This window comes from Artibeus jamaicensis, unplaced genomic scaffold (assembly GCF_021234435.1).
Source record: "Artibeus jamaicensis isolate MK-2021 breed Jamaican fruit bat unplaced genomic scaffold, CSHL_Jam_final contig_2259, whole genome shotgun sequence".
Lineage (NCBI taxonomy): Eukaryota > Metazoa > Chordata > Mammalia > Chiroptera > Phyllostomidae > Artibeus > Artibeus jamaicensis.
Window position 1 is genome coordinate 3,496,046 of NW_026521468.1, and position 14,475 is coordinate 3,510,520.

The window sequence follows — 14,475 nt, forward strand, 5'->3', positions numbered from 1 at the left end:
CACCTGCAAGATGAAGGTCTTCAAAGCTATCCTCCCCTTCCTCATCCTTGCTGCTGCCCTAGGACCCCCGACCCGTGGATCGCAACCCGATGGTGAGTGAGAGACCCTTTGCACTGGTGACCAATTTGGTGGTAACCTGAATTCCAGGGAGGAGACAGAGGTTCTCTGGAGGTGGATTTGGCACTTGCTTAAAGGCAGCAGCAGCAGCAGCAGCAGGGTATGGACCTTGCCCTGTGGCCTTTGTTCCTGGGGAAAGTGCACAGACCACTCGGGAAACAGTTCTCCTCCCTTTTCATGGCCACAATTATCTGATACCTTCCCTTAGCTCATATGGGACCATTATGAGCTTGAGCCAAAGAATTGTAGCAGATTGTGAACTGGGCAAAAAAGCACAGTCGCCTCCAATGTTGAACTAGTGTATCCCGTGCAGTGCAGACTATCAGTTTGAAGAGGAGATGGGACAAGCCGGGCTGGTGACTCACCCGAGTCCACCCAACCGTCCTACTGACTTAGTAACGAGGGAAAACCTCCACTGCCTTGTACAAGCAGAAACCACTGCCATCGTCTCACAGACACTGATGCACCGAACCCTCCTGACAACCCTGTGGAGCAGACGGCCAGCATGGGGCATGGTCTTGAGCATTTTTTTTAAAGAATTGATTTACTTTTAGAGAGAGAGGATGAAAAGGAGAAATAGAGGGAGAGAAACATCATGTGCGGTAGCCCACTGTGCACCCTCTACTGGGGACCTGGCCCCTAATCCAGACAGGTGGACTGAGTAGGAATTGAACCAGCAACCCTTTGGTTTGCAAGCCCATGCTCAATCCACTGAGCTGCACAGGCCAGGATGGTTTTGGGTATTATTATTAGTCTCATTTTACACATGAGAAGCTGAGGCACAGAGGCCTTGGATAACATGCTCAGATCCCACAGCCAGTAAGTGGTGGAGTCAGGATATGATCTAGCTAGGAAGCTGTTATGAAACGTAAACCAACCCATTTAAGACTTTATTTTGCCAGCCCCACACACATCATATCGAGCACACTGGACGGTACCCACGTGCCTCATTAAACATAACTCACGGGGAACTGCATAGGAAGTGAGCCAACAGCTCAGCGTGTTCGCCTAACCAGCATAACGCAGGCCTACAGTCCCTTCCCCAGAACACAGGGGCCGGGTGCACTTTGGAAGGCAGAGGCTTTGAAATGCAGAGGTTTGAAAAGGTGATACAATATCACCGGCAACTCCACCTCCGGATACACACCCGAAAGAACAGGAAGCAGGCACCTGGGAGACACAGGTGCACCCGTGCTAACAGCCGCACCATTCCTAACACACCCCAGGGGGAAGCACCCCAAGTGTCCATCAACAAATGAATGGATTCAAAGTGGGGGATATATTGTGCACACAATAGAATATTATTCAGCCAAAAAGGACAGAAATTGGGACACGTGCCAGCACATGGAGGAACGCTGAGCACGACGTTATGATAAGTGAAATGAGCCAATAACACAGGGTGAACACCCTGTGATTCCACTGACATGAGGCCCTCAAAGCAGCCAAGTCATAGAGACACAGTGTGGAGTGGTGGTGGCCCGGGGCTGGGGACAGGGAAGTGGGGAGTCACTGTCCAGCTGGGACAGAGGTGCAAGTTTACGAGACCAATAAAGCCCCGTGGGTAGTCTGTGGTTACAGTTGCACAGGATACGAATGTCCTTCATGCTTTAAAGTGCACATTGGAAAATGGTTAGCATTTGCTCAGTCTGGTCTAAAGTACACAGCTCTGTGCTCCCTCTGAGCCTCAAAGAATTGTGACTGTTCTTACGGCTCTGATGGCATTTCCGCCTTGTCCTATCTGATCCCTGAGCCCTTCCAGTCCCCACCAGGTCTCTTTGCCATTCATTCCCCTGATAACTACGGGGTGTGATAAAAGTGTATTCACAGTTGTGAACACGGGAAACACAGAGCTCACTCTTGTGTAGTAATTTCTTCATTATTGTACTATTCCCACACAAACACCTGAGAACCCACTTCTGCCCCACCCAGCATGCACTTCTCGGGTCTCGATCCCTGCAGGGCCCTGAGTCAGAGTCTGAGACAGAAAAGCAAGGTCAAAGTTGTACACTTTATATTAACACACATTAAAAAAAATAAACATAATTTTAAAAGATAACACATAACTGGACATTCTTAGCAGTCCTAGCAGACTCTGGGAAGCACACTAGAATCAAATAGTAACATCTCTGCCACAGACAGACACGAATATTTATGCTAATGGGACAAAGACTATAAATAGCCTCTCTTCACTTTGGGGGACTCTGTGCCACCAAATCACTTAACGAAGAACACCTTTTGGTCTCCAGGGCCCTGTGGGTTCCAGAAATGCGTGGGGAGCATGTTGTGGGCTATGGCACCTGCTGTGGCTGTGTGACTGATTTATCCATGTGGCATTTGCTGTTTGCTCTCTGTATTTAAAGTCAACAGGAAAGAAAGGAAGTGGATAGAACGTTTTCATGGCTCAAACATTTTCAGAAGTCCCCTCAGAAATCTCAGGGCACCAGTGAGACAACGGGCCAGGGGGCAGGCCCAGAACACAGACGGGCGCCCAGTGTCCAGCAGCAGCGTCGCCCCCTCCCCCGGGGCTGGGCTGGGGGGCGACACAGGTGGAGACACGGACACGGTGCCGCCTCCCAGTGATTCCTCTTCCCTCCTTGTCTCTGTCTCCCAATAGAACTCGGATCAGCCATGCATGTGCAGGATGATCCCAGGATACAGTATGAAGGTAAATGTTTCATTGTGCATGTATTTAAAGGCTGCTGTTGGGTACAGATCTGCTCAGTGGCTTCAGTCCTCCTCATTTACAGGACATGGGGAAAGGGGGAGGGGACATCTCCAAGGGGGACCAGGGTGCACTGTGGGTCCCTCCCCACACACGACCTCTGTCCCACCTGGCTGTCCTGGAGTCTGCTCACCTTGGGGAGAAGGGGTCCTGGCCCTGCCTGGGTGCACAGCTCAACCCTGGGGAGGGGAGCAAAGAGATGCCAGCAGGTGCTGCAGAGGAGGAAGCACCCCTGGAGCTCTTCCCCTTCACACCCTCCCCTGTGCTCTGCAGACAAGGGGGGAGGATGTAGTTCCCACAGAAAGAGGCTCTGTCCTTACATGGACCTTTCTCCTGCTACGGGCGCACACCGCGCCAGTGACTGCTGCTTCTCCTACGCCACACGAAATATCCGATGCGTATTCATGCAGAAATATTATAAAACGAGCAATGAGTGCTCCCAGCCTGCTGTCATGTAAGTGCCAAGCTTACCAGCCATGTCTTGGGGTTGGGGATCTGATGGAGGGAGGTCCGGAAAAGTCTCATCCTCTGGATGCTTTGAAGTCTGCAGAGGTTCGTGTCCTCATTAGGATCCTGCACAGCATCAGATACCAGATGCTCCCAGTGAAGGGGGCGGCCATGGAGCGGTGGGGAGAGCAGGAGCAAGGCTGCTCAGGGAAACGCCCCTGAGTCACTGAGAGGGTGCCAGAGGCAGGGTCTCCCAGAGGAGACCCCCTGAGACCCTAAAGCAGAGAAAGGGAGGAATAAGATGGGCTGAGTTGGGGAAGTCCAGGGGCCAGGATGATGGGGCTCCCCAATTTTATGTGCAGAAACCTCCTCACAGTATCATTTTCCTCTGCCTTGCTCCCCAGCTTCAAAACCAGGCGTGGGCGGGAGGTCTGTTTCCACCCCGGTGCTCACGGAGTCCAGGAATGCATGGTGAAGCTGGATTCAACCAAAAGCTGGAAAACGGTTGGTTGAGGAGAAGCTACGGTAGATGCCACATACCCGCCTCCACTCTCTCACCTTCTGGGAATTCCTTGGCCTGAATTCTTTTGTCAAAAGCAACAATTACTGTTCTGTTTGTAAAATCTGTGCACCAATAAAAAGTATCTAATTCAACTGTACTGGAACTTTAAGAGGAAAATGAAACGTAACAATTGTTGCTGGACAGGGGACCCCGATTCCATCCTTAGAGAGCAAGGGTGCGGCCCGGAGAGGGGCTGGGTGACAGGCCCAGGCCTTTCCCGCTCCGCCCAAGCATCCGCTGCCCTCGGGGGCCCCTGAGGCCATCACGACGCACACTCACGTTCCTGTCCGACTTGGTCATGGGACATGGACACCCCGAGTCACTCCACCCCATAAGCACAGCACGCTGAGACGCCCTTGGTCTCAAATGCCCTTCCTGCTGCGTCCGTAGTCCCGCTCAGCGTGGCTTTGCTGTCCCCCACTGTGACTCCCACAATCAGAAAATAATGGAAATGTCGCCTAACTCAGTGATTTTTTTAAAAACCACACTTTTCAGCCATGAAACCTTTTCCTCAAGCAAAAATCTCACACCGAGACCCACAACATCAGGCAGAGACGAGGGCTGGGCGGGGTCCCGTAGTGAAGACTCCACTGGCGAAGGTGTCAGTGCCTCCAAGCCTGTCGGTCCCTGATGCGCCCTGAGCCCCAGGAAGCTCCCGGAAAACCCCAGTCCCGCAGCCTGGCTGACCAGTGAGGACACTGGGAGGGCACAACGGGGCGGTGGGCTCAGAGCCAGCAACTGTGACCTGCAGTTGAGTCTGGCGTCCTCCCCTCTTCGCAGGATGGGGGCGCTGTGAGGGGCTGGGCCTGCACTCCCACAGGGCACGAGTCCCAGCCCCTGGCGGGATTTCTTCTAAATACCCTTCCTGGGTGGAGTGTCTCGGTCAGCAAGCCACCCCGGATGGCCTGTGCTCACTGAGGTGACCTGGCCTTTGCACCTCCTCACTCTGGAGTGGAAGCCACCAGCCTGTCCTCCTGGGAGGGTGAAGGGAGGAAGCAGGATGTTTGCTGACAAAGGAGGAGAAGAGGGGCAGAGGTGCAGCATGGAGAGGGGACAGCTGTGGGTCCCTCCACAGCCACGTCTCCCTGTTCTGCAGGGCCACCTCCTCCTTCCCTCCGGCTTCCTGCCTTCAGGTGTCGCCTTGCACAAGGGCCCCGTTTCGGCTCCCTCATGCCCTCCCCTCGGGAGGACCTGCCCAGGCCACGGGGTGCAGCTGCCCCCACGCCTCCCATGCTGTCCTGCGCCCGTGGATCCCACGTGACTATGAGCCAGTGGCCAGTGCTCCCAGCGTGGAGGTGTGCAGGCGGCCCGCTCACACCATGCTGGGGCTTGGGGCGGGCAGAATGCAGAATGAGGACTCCCCAGGGTGCCTCTCAGGTGTGTTGACATGGGGAGTAGAAGCCAAGAGGCAACCTGAGGGCCTTCTGGCCAATCCAGTGCCCGCTGGGAGCCCGGAGGAAGCTGGCCCTATGGCTGGGGAGGCATTAAGAGGGGGGAAGAGAAGGCAGAAGGGTACTTCCTGGGTGCAGACAGGGAGACCAGGTGGGTTCAGGGGCCCCAAGGGGCTTAAGTGTCTGTCTCAGAATGCGACTGGCCCTGGGCTGCCTCCAGGCCAGGCCAGGCCAGGGGTTTGCGAGGGAGGGAGGACCAGCTCTCCTTCCTAGCTGCCCAACCCATGGTATGTAATCCTTCTCCCTCTCTTTCCATAGCTTCCTCACCAAAAAAGGCTGTTCCCTCAGTGCTGACCCCAGCGATGGCCTACATCCAGGAGCTGGGGTAGGCCTGAGTGACCCAGAAGTAGTGGGGAAGGGCACAGCACGGAACCTTAAAGAGAAGAAGTGAGGCCTCACCCCTCCCCTCAAAGCTTCCTCCCAGCTCTCAGCCGAGCCAGGCCTCCTGGGAGCTGCCCGACCTTGAATGAACGGTCAGTGGTGTTCTCCCGCCCTCATTCTTTCTACTGAAGTTACCCTCTGGCCCTGAGACACTGACGAGCCCAGCCTGGGGGGCACCCTTGGCATCCAACCTCGCTCTGCAGAAGGTTGGCCAGAGTCTGCTGCGAAGAAATGGGTCAGGCCTGTGAAGCCGGTAATGGGAAGCTGAGCAGAAAGCAATAAAGACTCCTGGCCAGTGTAGCTCAGTGGATTGAGCACAGCCCTGTGAACCAGAGGGTCCCTGGTTCAATTCCCCATGTCTGGGTTGTGGGCCAGGTTCCCCATAGAGGACACTCGAGAGGCAACCACACATGGATGTTTCTCTCTTCCTGCCTCCCTTCCCCTCTGTCTAAAAATAAATAAACCAAATCTTCAAAAAAAGAAAAGAAAACAATAAAGACACTGGGTGTGGAGGCCACTTTGCACAATAAGTAACCACAATAATAACAGATACCACTTTTCAGTGCCTTCTATGTGCATTATTTTATTTAACCTTTACAAGTGTAAAGCTAAGAATGATCACCTCGCTCTGCAGGTAAATCTTCCTAAAGGCCTCTCCGTAGCAAACGCCACAGCCCTTTTCTCTGTGCGGCTCCCAAGGCCTCTCTGTTCACTACTTGCTGGGACAGGAATGACTCATGGACCTGTCTTCCCCAGCCCTCTCCATCCTCTTACCGTATCAGGTTGCACTATTTTGTTTTACCCACTTTCGTGCCCCCCACGGAGCCCAGCAGAAAGCCTAGGCCGTACTAGGTGCTTGGGAAAGGGACGGATGGGTGGATGATGGATGGATGAGTGGGAGGAAGGAAGACCACGAATACCACCCAGCTGTCCCCAGAGGCTCTGAGGCCCATGTTCGGGGTTCAAGGAGGCGCTCTACGGACTCAGGGTGAGAGCATGCACAGTACAGGAACTATGGCCACTCTTCCCTGGCCTCCAGCCGTCCACAGACACGGACCGAGAGGGGGCCTGCAAGCTATGGGTACAACCAGGCTTCCTCAGTCCTCCTTGTGTCCTTAAACAGAGGTCAAGGGCATACATAAGTGGGGAACCCCACATACATACCCTCCTTTGAGGCTTTTACCCCCCTAAAAGCCACAGCTTCACGACCACTAACTACCTTGGACCCACCAAGACCAGTTGCCTTATATGTTTTTCCCTGTTTATGAGCAGTCAGGCCTGCAAGCCCCACGAGGGCCTTCCATTCCCTGCTCTGCCCCTGCCCCCTCCACTCTCATCTCCTGAAACACTCCCTGGGGCCTCTACAGCTCAAGGTCCATCCACAGCAAAATCCCCTGTATATTCCATCCCTATCCTGAAAGCTGCCTTCAACCTGGAGCAGGGTCCTGAGCCAGTCAGAAGAGAGGAGATGCTGCAGGGGCAGGTCCGGCCTTAGCCAATGACAACAGGCAGAAGCTGGAACTTGGGACTCGAAGCAGACTGCCAGGCTCACGGTGTTAGGGCGCCCTCTGCTGGCCATGTTGGCCATGGTGGCAGGTTGGATAACCCACACGAAGGGCACTCGAGGGCAGCTGGTTTAGAGTCCAAGGTCCAAAGAGATAAATGGGAACCGGCAAATGAGCCAAACACCCCAGCAGAAAACAAAAATACAAGGACCAGGCACACGGTCTCTTTGGAGAATGAGTAGCATGATCTGTGACACGAAAGAGCAAACTCACACACGTGTCCTTGGACTGTGGGTGCAGAGACCCCATTCTGAGACCACGAAACCCTACCCTTGCCTCAGTCTGCGCTTTCCCTGATCCTCCCAGTGACCGATCACCCGGGGGGAGGGGGCACACAGAGGGTGGCAGGTAACTCGGTGGAATTGCGTGGACCTGGCTGTCAGTGCTGCCCATCAGCCTCCTACCCGTGTGACCTCGGGCAACTTATTGAAGTGCCCTTCCCGAAGCCTCAGTGGCCTCATTTGTAAGACAGGTGTGATAAGCTACTTCACAACATGAGGAGTAAGTAAAGCGGGACATGCAAGGTGGCCGACACACAACGCAGTTGGCCACCTAGTCCCTTCCTCTGTGCTTCCCTTTGCATGAATTCACATCCTGCCGAGTTCAGCTTTGCACCAGGCCCCGCCCCCCTCGGCCCTTCCTTCCAGCAAAGGCCAAGAGGCCAGTTTGTTCTCTCTTCCTCCAGCGACTATGAAATGGTCAGAGTCCGGAGAGCTGAGAGGTCAGAGAGGGAACGGCCAGCAGAAAGGACATCTTCGCTCAGCCCTCCCCGGAGGCTGAACTGCCCCACTGCGGGGATGAAGGCCTCCACGGCTGCCCTCTTCCTCCTCATCCTCATCCTCACCATCACTTCTGTTTCTCCCGGCCGGGCAAGTGAGTCTGCCTGTCCCTACAGGGCAACAATGAGAAAGGGGAACTGGACAGCTGGCAGCAGGGTGACACCAGGAGAGCTTTAGGATCTCCGTCCTCCTCCCGGGGGCCTCTCCCCTCCTGCGGGCTTAGCTGCTGTCTTTAAATTCTCCCCTTTGTAAGTAGAACTGGGCTGTGGTCCCGATCCTTCTGGGGTTGGGCAGTTCTGGGAAGCTGGGTCAAGGTTACACCTGAAGTCCCAAGGACGGAGCCTTTAGGAAGAGGAACCAAGGAGGTCATGGAAGAGATGGCGATAAAGGCATGCAATGAACAGATGGGCAGGCAAGGCAGGTGGGTGGGGACAGGCTGGTCTCCGGCAGAGCAGGACCCAGGGTGTTGGGGGGCAGGCCGAAGCACCGCTGGGGCTGAGCTCAGCGGTGCGGAGCTTGAACCCAGACGCCCGTTCCTGGTACTGTGAGGCCGGATGGCTGGGGCCATCACGCAGTCAAAAGGAGTCCCAATGGGATGCCCAAGTGTGGGGCTTTCCTGACCCCCATCTCTACCCCCCAGCCTAGACCCAAGTCAGGCCTGTTGGAAAGAGCAGGGCTCAGCAGGTTTTAGAGCTGCAGGATACTTGGGGGCTGTGGAGAGCGAGGGTCGTTTTGCCTGCTCCCTGCCCCCGCTGCTACCATCACTTTGGAGGACCTGGTGACAGGGAAGGGACCAAGTCGCTCAGTCCTGCCACATGCCTGCCCACCACTGCCCCAGTCCTTCCTTCCTGCCTAAGGCCACCCTGACATGCAGCCAAGTCCGCCTCTGCCTGTGTAAATATTTGGGGGAGCAAGGGTCGCTCACATACTCTCAGGATGCCCCGGTCTTTGCAGCTTTGCTTCAAGAACCAAGGACGGGAATGTCGCTGTGTGCAGAGGTGCATATGGTGGGTGGGAGGGGACAACAGTGCCTTTGGGCGGGTCAAGCAGGCCCGTGCCATGGGTTCAGGCCACAGAAAGAGAAAATGGCCCACCCAAAACATGGATCGGCCAGCTGGTGCCCTTGAGAGGTTCCGAGCTTTGCAGCCAGCTGCAATCAGTCCCTGCTAACCGATGGCTCAGCCATCAAAGGGGTGGGAGAGGGAGGTCATGGGCTCCCTCTCGGCCTCCCTCACTCAGCTTTCGGTGTGATTCCCGCAGAAATGGTTGAGTCGATAAACCTTCCACACACCTGCTGCGTGAAATATCAGGAGAAAGTATTACCAAGGAAACGGGTGGCAGGGTACAGAAAGGCCCTCAACTGTCACCTGCCGGCAATCATGTAAGCTTCCCTACAGATATCTCTGTGGAAGGGGAAGGGGGGCCGGGGGCCGGAAGTGCACAGAACCAAGAAGTCTCCCTGCTGGAAGGAGGACAGTAGTGGTGAAGGGCTTTGAACCGCACAGGACAGGCCTGGGTGCAATTCTTGACGTTGCAGCTCACAGCTGCATGGACCAATAAACGGTGCGCCTAATGCAGCCCAGCCTAGTGGTCTAGGCTGGGTGGGAAAGGGGCCGACAAAAGCATTGATGAGGTCTAGAAGCCAGTGGGGGGCGGGGGGCCTCTGACAGAAGCAAGATCGGGGAGGCCAAGGTGAGCCCCATGTGAGCCAGAGTGGGGGGAGTGTGGACAGTCCCCCCTCTACTCCATGGCCCATGACGGTCTCACTTTGCCTCCGCAGCTTCGTCACCACAAAGAACCGAGAGGTCTGCACCAACCCCAACAACGGATGGGTCCGGGACTACCTCCAGGACCCCAACCTGCATTTGCTGCCCCGCAGGAACGTGTCCAGTTGAACCCATTCGATCACAGAAAGGCCTGGCCCAGCTGCTCCACTCCTCGTGACAACCAGGCCCCCGTGGGAGCCCAGGCTCAGGAGAGAAAGGTGGGACCCCATGAGAAATGAGGGCAGCCCTGTGGTCTGAACGACAGAGACATATTTAGAGAAATGAGCCAACGATCCAGAAAATAAAAGTATTTAAAATAGTTTCTCAGTGTCTGGAGGGAATGCCAAAGGGAAGGGAGGTGAGCAGACTTATATTCTCATCACACAGACAGACGCCTTTCACATCCGCCCCCTGGCTCTCAGCTCCTCACCTCGCACCGGGACAACGGCCGTTCTAAATAGTTACATCCAGCGTCAGGCCAGTCAGGCTGCCTCTGGCCTCTGACCTGTGAAGAGCCCCACAGAACTGGACATCTCCTGTCCACCCTTATTTCTAGGTCTCTTTTTCCTTCTGTTATTTTTTAGTTTAACACATCACTTGTGGGAACATGTGAGATCTTCCTCCCCTGCATATATCACCAGTGTGGTTCAAATGAATACTTATAATAAAAACCCTCAAAATAAAACCCAACAAACAGGTGTTGGGGTGGGTGAGGCAGAAGAGGGTATACAGGGGAAATAGATGGTAATGGGAAAAAAAGAAAAAGAAACAAAAACCCATAACTTTTTCTTAGCTGGCCAGGAAACGATCTTTGTCGCTTCAGCTGAGGCTTCGCCAAGTTCCCCTGGAGATCTGGTCTGCCCCCAGGGTCACATGGGCACAGAGAGAGCAGACACCAAAGAAGCCGTGAGAATCTCTCGCTCCTACGCTAAGCTTTCCAGGGCAGGGAAAGGGCATTAGGCTAGGTTGGGGGTAAAAATCTGGGTCCAAAACCCAATCATTCAATCAAGAAAATTCCCTTTATTGTCCACTTGATTCCTAACTCCCTGCCTCCTTTCTGCTTAGGGTGGAAGGAAAAAAAGTCAGCTTTTTCAGAAGCTTCTCAGCGTTCACCTGAGAATTTTGTCAAGGGTGGGGCTTGGACAGTCCCCAAGTCACCAAGGCCAGACACACGTACTCAACACCCCTTCTTGCTAATGTTCTGCCTCCCGTTCAACAGCAGGACGCTGACTCAGCAAAAGTCAACATGCCCCCGAAATGCTGTTGTGCAGACAAAACAAAAATCGGGCAATTAAAGATATATAATTAAAAGAAACAAACACATTCGGAAAGTAATCGTTCTAAAAACTGGCCATTCAAGGACTTGGATTCTGGTGAACGGACCCGTAACTCCCCCTGGTGGTCACCAGCGGTAACACATGAGCCTGCCACCCCACCCCCACCGAGGTTAATCTGCCTGGTGGCCATCTGCCCCAGGCCAACTCTCCTCTCCAGCAGGTGGAATCTGGACGGGAGAAGCATGTCAGGTTGCTGTCGGGGCCGGATCCCAGGGGAAGAGGTCTACGAGTTCTCGCCCCGAATAACTTTTTGTTGGTTTAGGTCAGCCTTGGTTTGTGCCTGGTAAACTATACTTACCCCTTCCCAGTGTAAAGTGTTAAGGGTGCAACTCAGCAGCATGACATGTGTCCGCAAGGCTGTGCTGCCAGCGCCACCACTGTCTCCACAGCTTTTCCAGCATCCGGAACTGGGACTCTGCCCCCACTGAACAAGAGCATCCCACCCCGGGAACCACCGTCCCACTACCCTGCTCTGTGACTTCTCTAGTTACCTCGTGTGAGTGGAACCACACAGAGTGTGTCCTTCCGCGACTGGCATGCATCTCATTCAGGCTATGTCTTCAAGGTCACTCTGTGGCACGTCATGACGGAAGTTCCTTCCTTCCCGAAGCTGAATAACACTCCCTGGCACGTTGTAGTCACCCGTGCATCCATCCGTGGGAATCTTGGGAACCCCCTTCTGGTTTACATTAGCCCAAGTTAGCAGGTTGTGGTTTCTGCTCCTCGTGCCTAAAGCATTTTAACTTGCAAAGTGACATCAGTCGCTGTGTTGTCCAGGCAGGGGCTCAGGCAGGGAAGGGCCCGAGGCTCTGACCAGCACTTTTCCTGCCCTTATCCCTCCACAGGGGGCCAGAACACACCCTCCTGCTCTCGAAACTGAGGGGTTACAGCTCACATGTCAGGAATGACGAATCGATAACCGATGCAATGTAGTCAGGTCTGGACCTTCGTTCACTTGTGTAGGCCAAAATGAACATGGAGGGCAGACAGGGCTTGGGCCAGAACAAGTTCAACGGGCACACCCAAGGCAGCAGGAAGTACCAAAGTCCTTAGCCAGCACCAAGGTCAAAGACAGGGAACTGTAGAATTCAAAGACCTAAAGGACATAGAACAAAATGCCATCATTTCCTTTTTTTTGATTGTTTGTTTCATTTGTTTCTTTGGTCCATCCGAGGAGTTCAGGGTTAATGTCAGTCTGAAAAACTGAGTCCCACCCCCATTGCAGGACATTATAAGGTTTGCCAGAAAATCCTGATGGTTCAGAACCGGAAGTACTTTTCTTAGGTGCATTCAGCTATTTTTAAAGAGGGCTATTCCTGTCCTTTCAAGGTAGACAGATCCCTGGCTTCAGGGAGAGAGGGAGAGAGGACCTCCTCCTTCTGACACATAGGTGTCTCCCACATTGATCACTCTAAAGTGAAGAAGACCTCAACCACATAACCCCGAACCCAAACAGCACCCATGACCTTCAGCCTGTGGAAAATAGGAAATCACCTGGGGGGAACAGAAAATAAGGGCTAGAATAGTGGGCCTTCCATGCCTTTGTCCGGGAAGGAGGTCGCTCTGACCAGGTGAAGGCCACCCACAGCAACAGGGGGACACTACTGGGAGGGACGGGAAGGAAAGAAAGTGAAGCAGCAGCTCTGGGGAGTGCAAAGGGCATTCTACCTGGCGCCCGGAGGTCTGTCCCCTTTCTGCGCAGCCATCTAAAACACAGTGAGGATTTGGACCAGGCGAGCAGATGTCCTGAGGCTAGCTTTGATAGGATTGTAAGAAATGTTATTTGACCTTCAGAGCAACCTTCTGAGATGGGCCAGATGACCATGCATTTCCCCTGCGAGAAAACACAGGCGTGCGTCTGTGTGTGCACGGGTGTGAGCCGCCATGGCCTGCACTGCAGTACTGGGGGGGGCACAGCTGATGCTATGCTCTAAAAGCGTGGGCTCCAAATTCAGATGTAGGACAGACCTAGGCTGAAATCCCAACTCTCGCTGTGACAGCAAATGTTCTTCTCTTCGCAGCCAGAAAAAGAATCCCTCTTCTGGAGGAAATGGCTTTTGTTAAGAAAAGGTATCAGTCACCCAATTAAGACAGGAAACCACCCCCAGGACAAGGTTACAGACCGGGGCCAGGACTTCAGGGTCAGTGGTGACGGTGCTCTTGAACAGGAGAGACTGTTCGGCCTTTAGGTGCCAGAGGAGGGGCGAGAAAGGAGCTGGGGAACAGCAGGACCTCCCTCCCGCCTGGAGCCCTCCAAGGTACACCCACCGTTCAGCTCCTGGAATACTTAATGTGAGTGGCGTGGGGACAGTGACAAGGGAGGTGATCAGAGCTGTGAGACAGGGCCAGCACCCCCAGAACAAGGAACCTGAGAGTGAGGGGTGTGAGGTTCAGTCCTTGGGGACTCACAGAAGTCAGGCGGGAGCTTTGGGTCCCCCTAGACTGTTGCCTGGGGACCCGAGAAGGCTCCGGAGCTGCTCTCAGGATCCAGGGACATGCCTGTGTGGCCGCTCCCGACAGGGTGGTCTCTTTCTCCCTCCCTCCCCCTCTCTAAAATAAAATTTTTAAATATGAAAAAAGGAAGATCCTTTCCTTCGCACTCACAACTTGGCTGCTTGGTAAAAAGGCCCGCTTTCTTGGCCCTCAGCACACCTTCCTCACCGAGCCAAATCACTTCTGGCTTCTGCTTTGAAGTGAGAGACAAGCAACTCTCCCCTGCACGTAAACACTTAGAGGCTTGTACGGCTATCTATCGGCAAGATTTTAAGATTGTTGGGTCTCAAGGGACAGGGAGGTGCAGGGAGGGGGAGAAGATGGGGGACGACTGGTTCCTGGAGCAGTCAGAACACACACAGCATTTACCAATGAAGGCCACTGTCTTCTGGGTGCAGTTCGCGGTGCGCCCAGAACTATTACAACAGGAACACCAGGGACCGCCGATCACAGATCTCCGTGACAAATACCACGATGATGAGAAGCTTTGAAATACGGCGATTTCAAAGTGCGACACAGAGGCACGGAGCGAGCACGCGTGGCTGGGACAATGGTGCGGGCGGGCTTGCTCACTGCAGAACTGTCACACTTCGGTCTGTAGAAACGAGCCCCCACCTGCAAAGTGCAATAAAGCAAAGTGCGACACGAAGACCTAGGCCTGTTCCGAGAAAACGCTAAGCTTGAGTACAGGTCGCTGCCATTTGTAGAAATAGGGAAGGGAGGGGGGCAGAGCAAGTTAGGGGGCGGAGTCAGGCGTTGCGTCTGACCCGCGTCAATTCTGACTGGCTGGCGAGGCGTCCACGTGGCCATGTTGAGTAGGGAGTTGGCTGGGTGAGGCTGGAACGCAGGGAAAAG

General features: G+C 54.4%; 1 protein-coding gene and 1 long non-coding RNA gene across 2 annotated transcripts; both read left to right on the forward strand.

The window, feature by feature from the left end:
* The first annotated feature begins 2,908 nt into the window (after positions 1-2,908).
* LOC119052155 (uncharacterized) lies at positions 2,909-3,940 on the forward strand. Its single transcript, XR_008390480.1, has 2 exons — positions 2,909-3,293; positions 3,691-3,940. It is a non-coding gene; the product is annotated as an uncharacterized LOC119052155 (long non-coding RNA).
* A 3,952-nt stretch (positions 3,941-7,892) lies between these two features.
* CCL16 (C-C motif chemokine ligand 16) lies at positions 7,893-10,029 on the forward strand. The gene is given in 4 exon segments (XM_037167337.2): positions 7,893-8,118; positions 9,285-9,405; positions 9,805-9,893; positions 9,896-10,029. Coding segments are annotated over 4 exon segments (522 nt in total). The 5' UTR covers positions 7,893-7,940.
* The last annotated feature ends 4,446 nt before the right edge of the window (positions 10,030-14,475 follow it).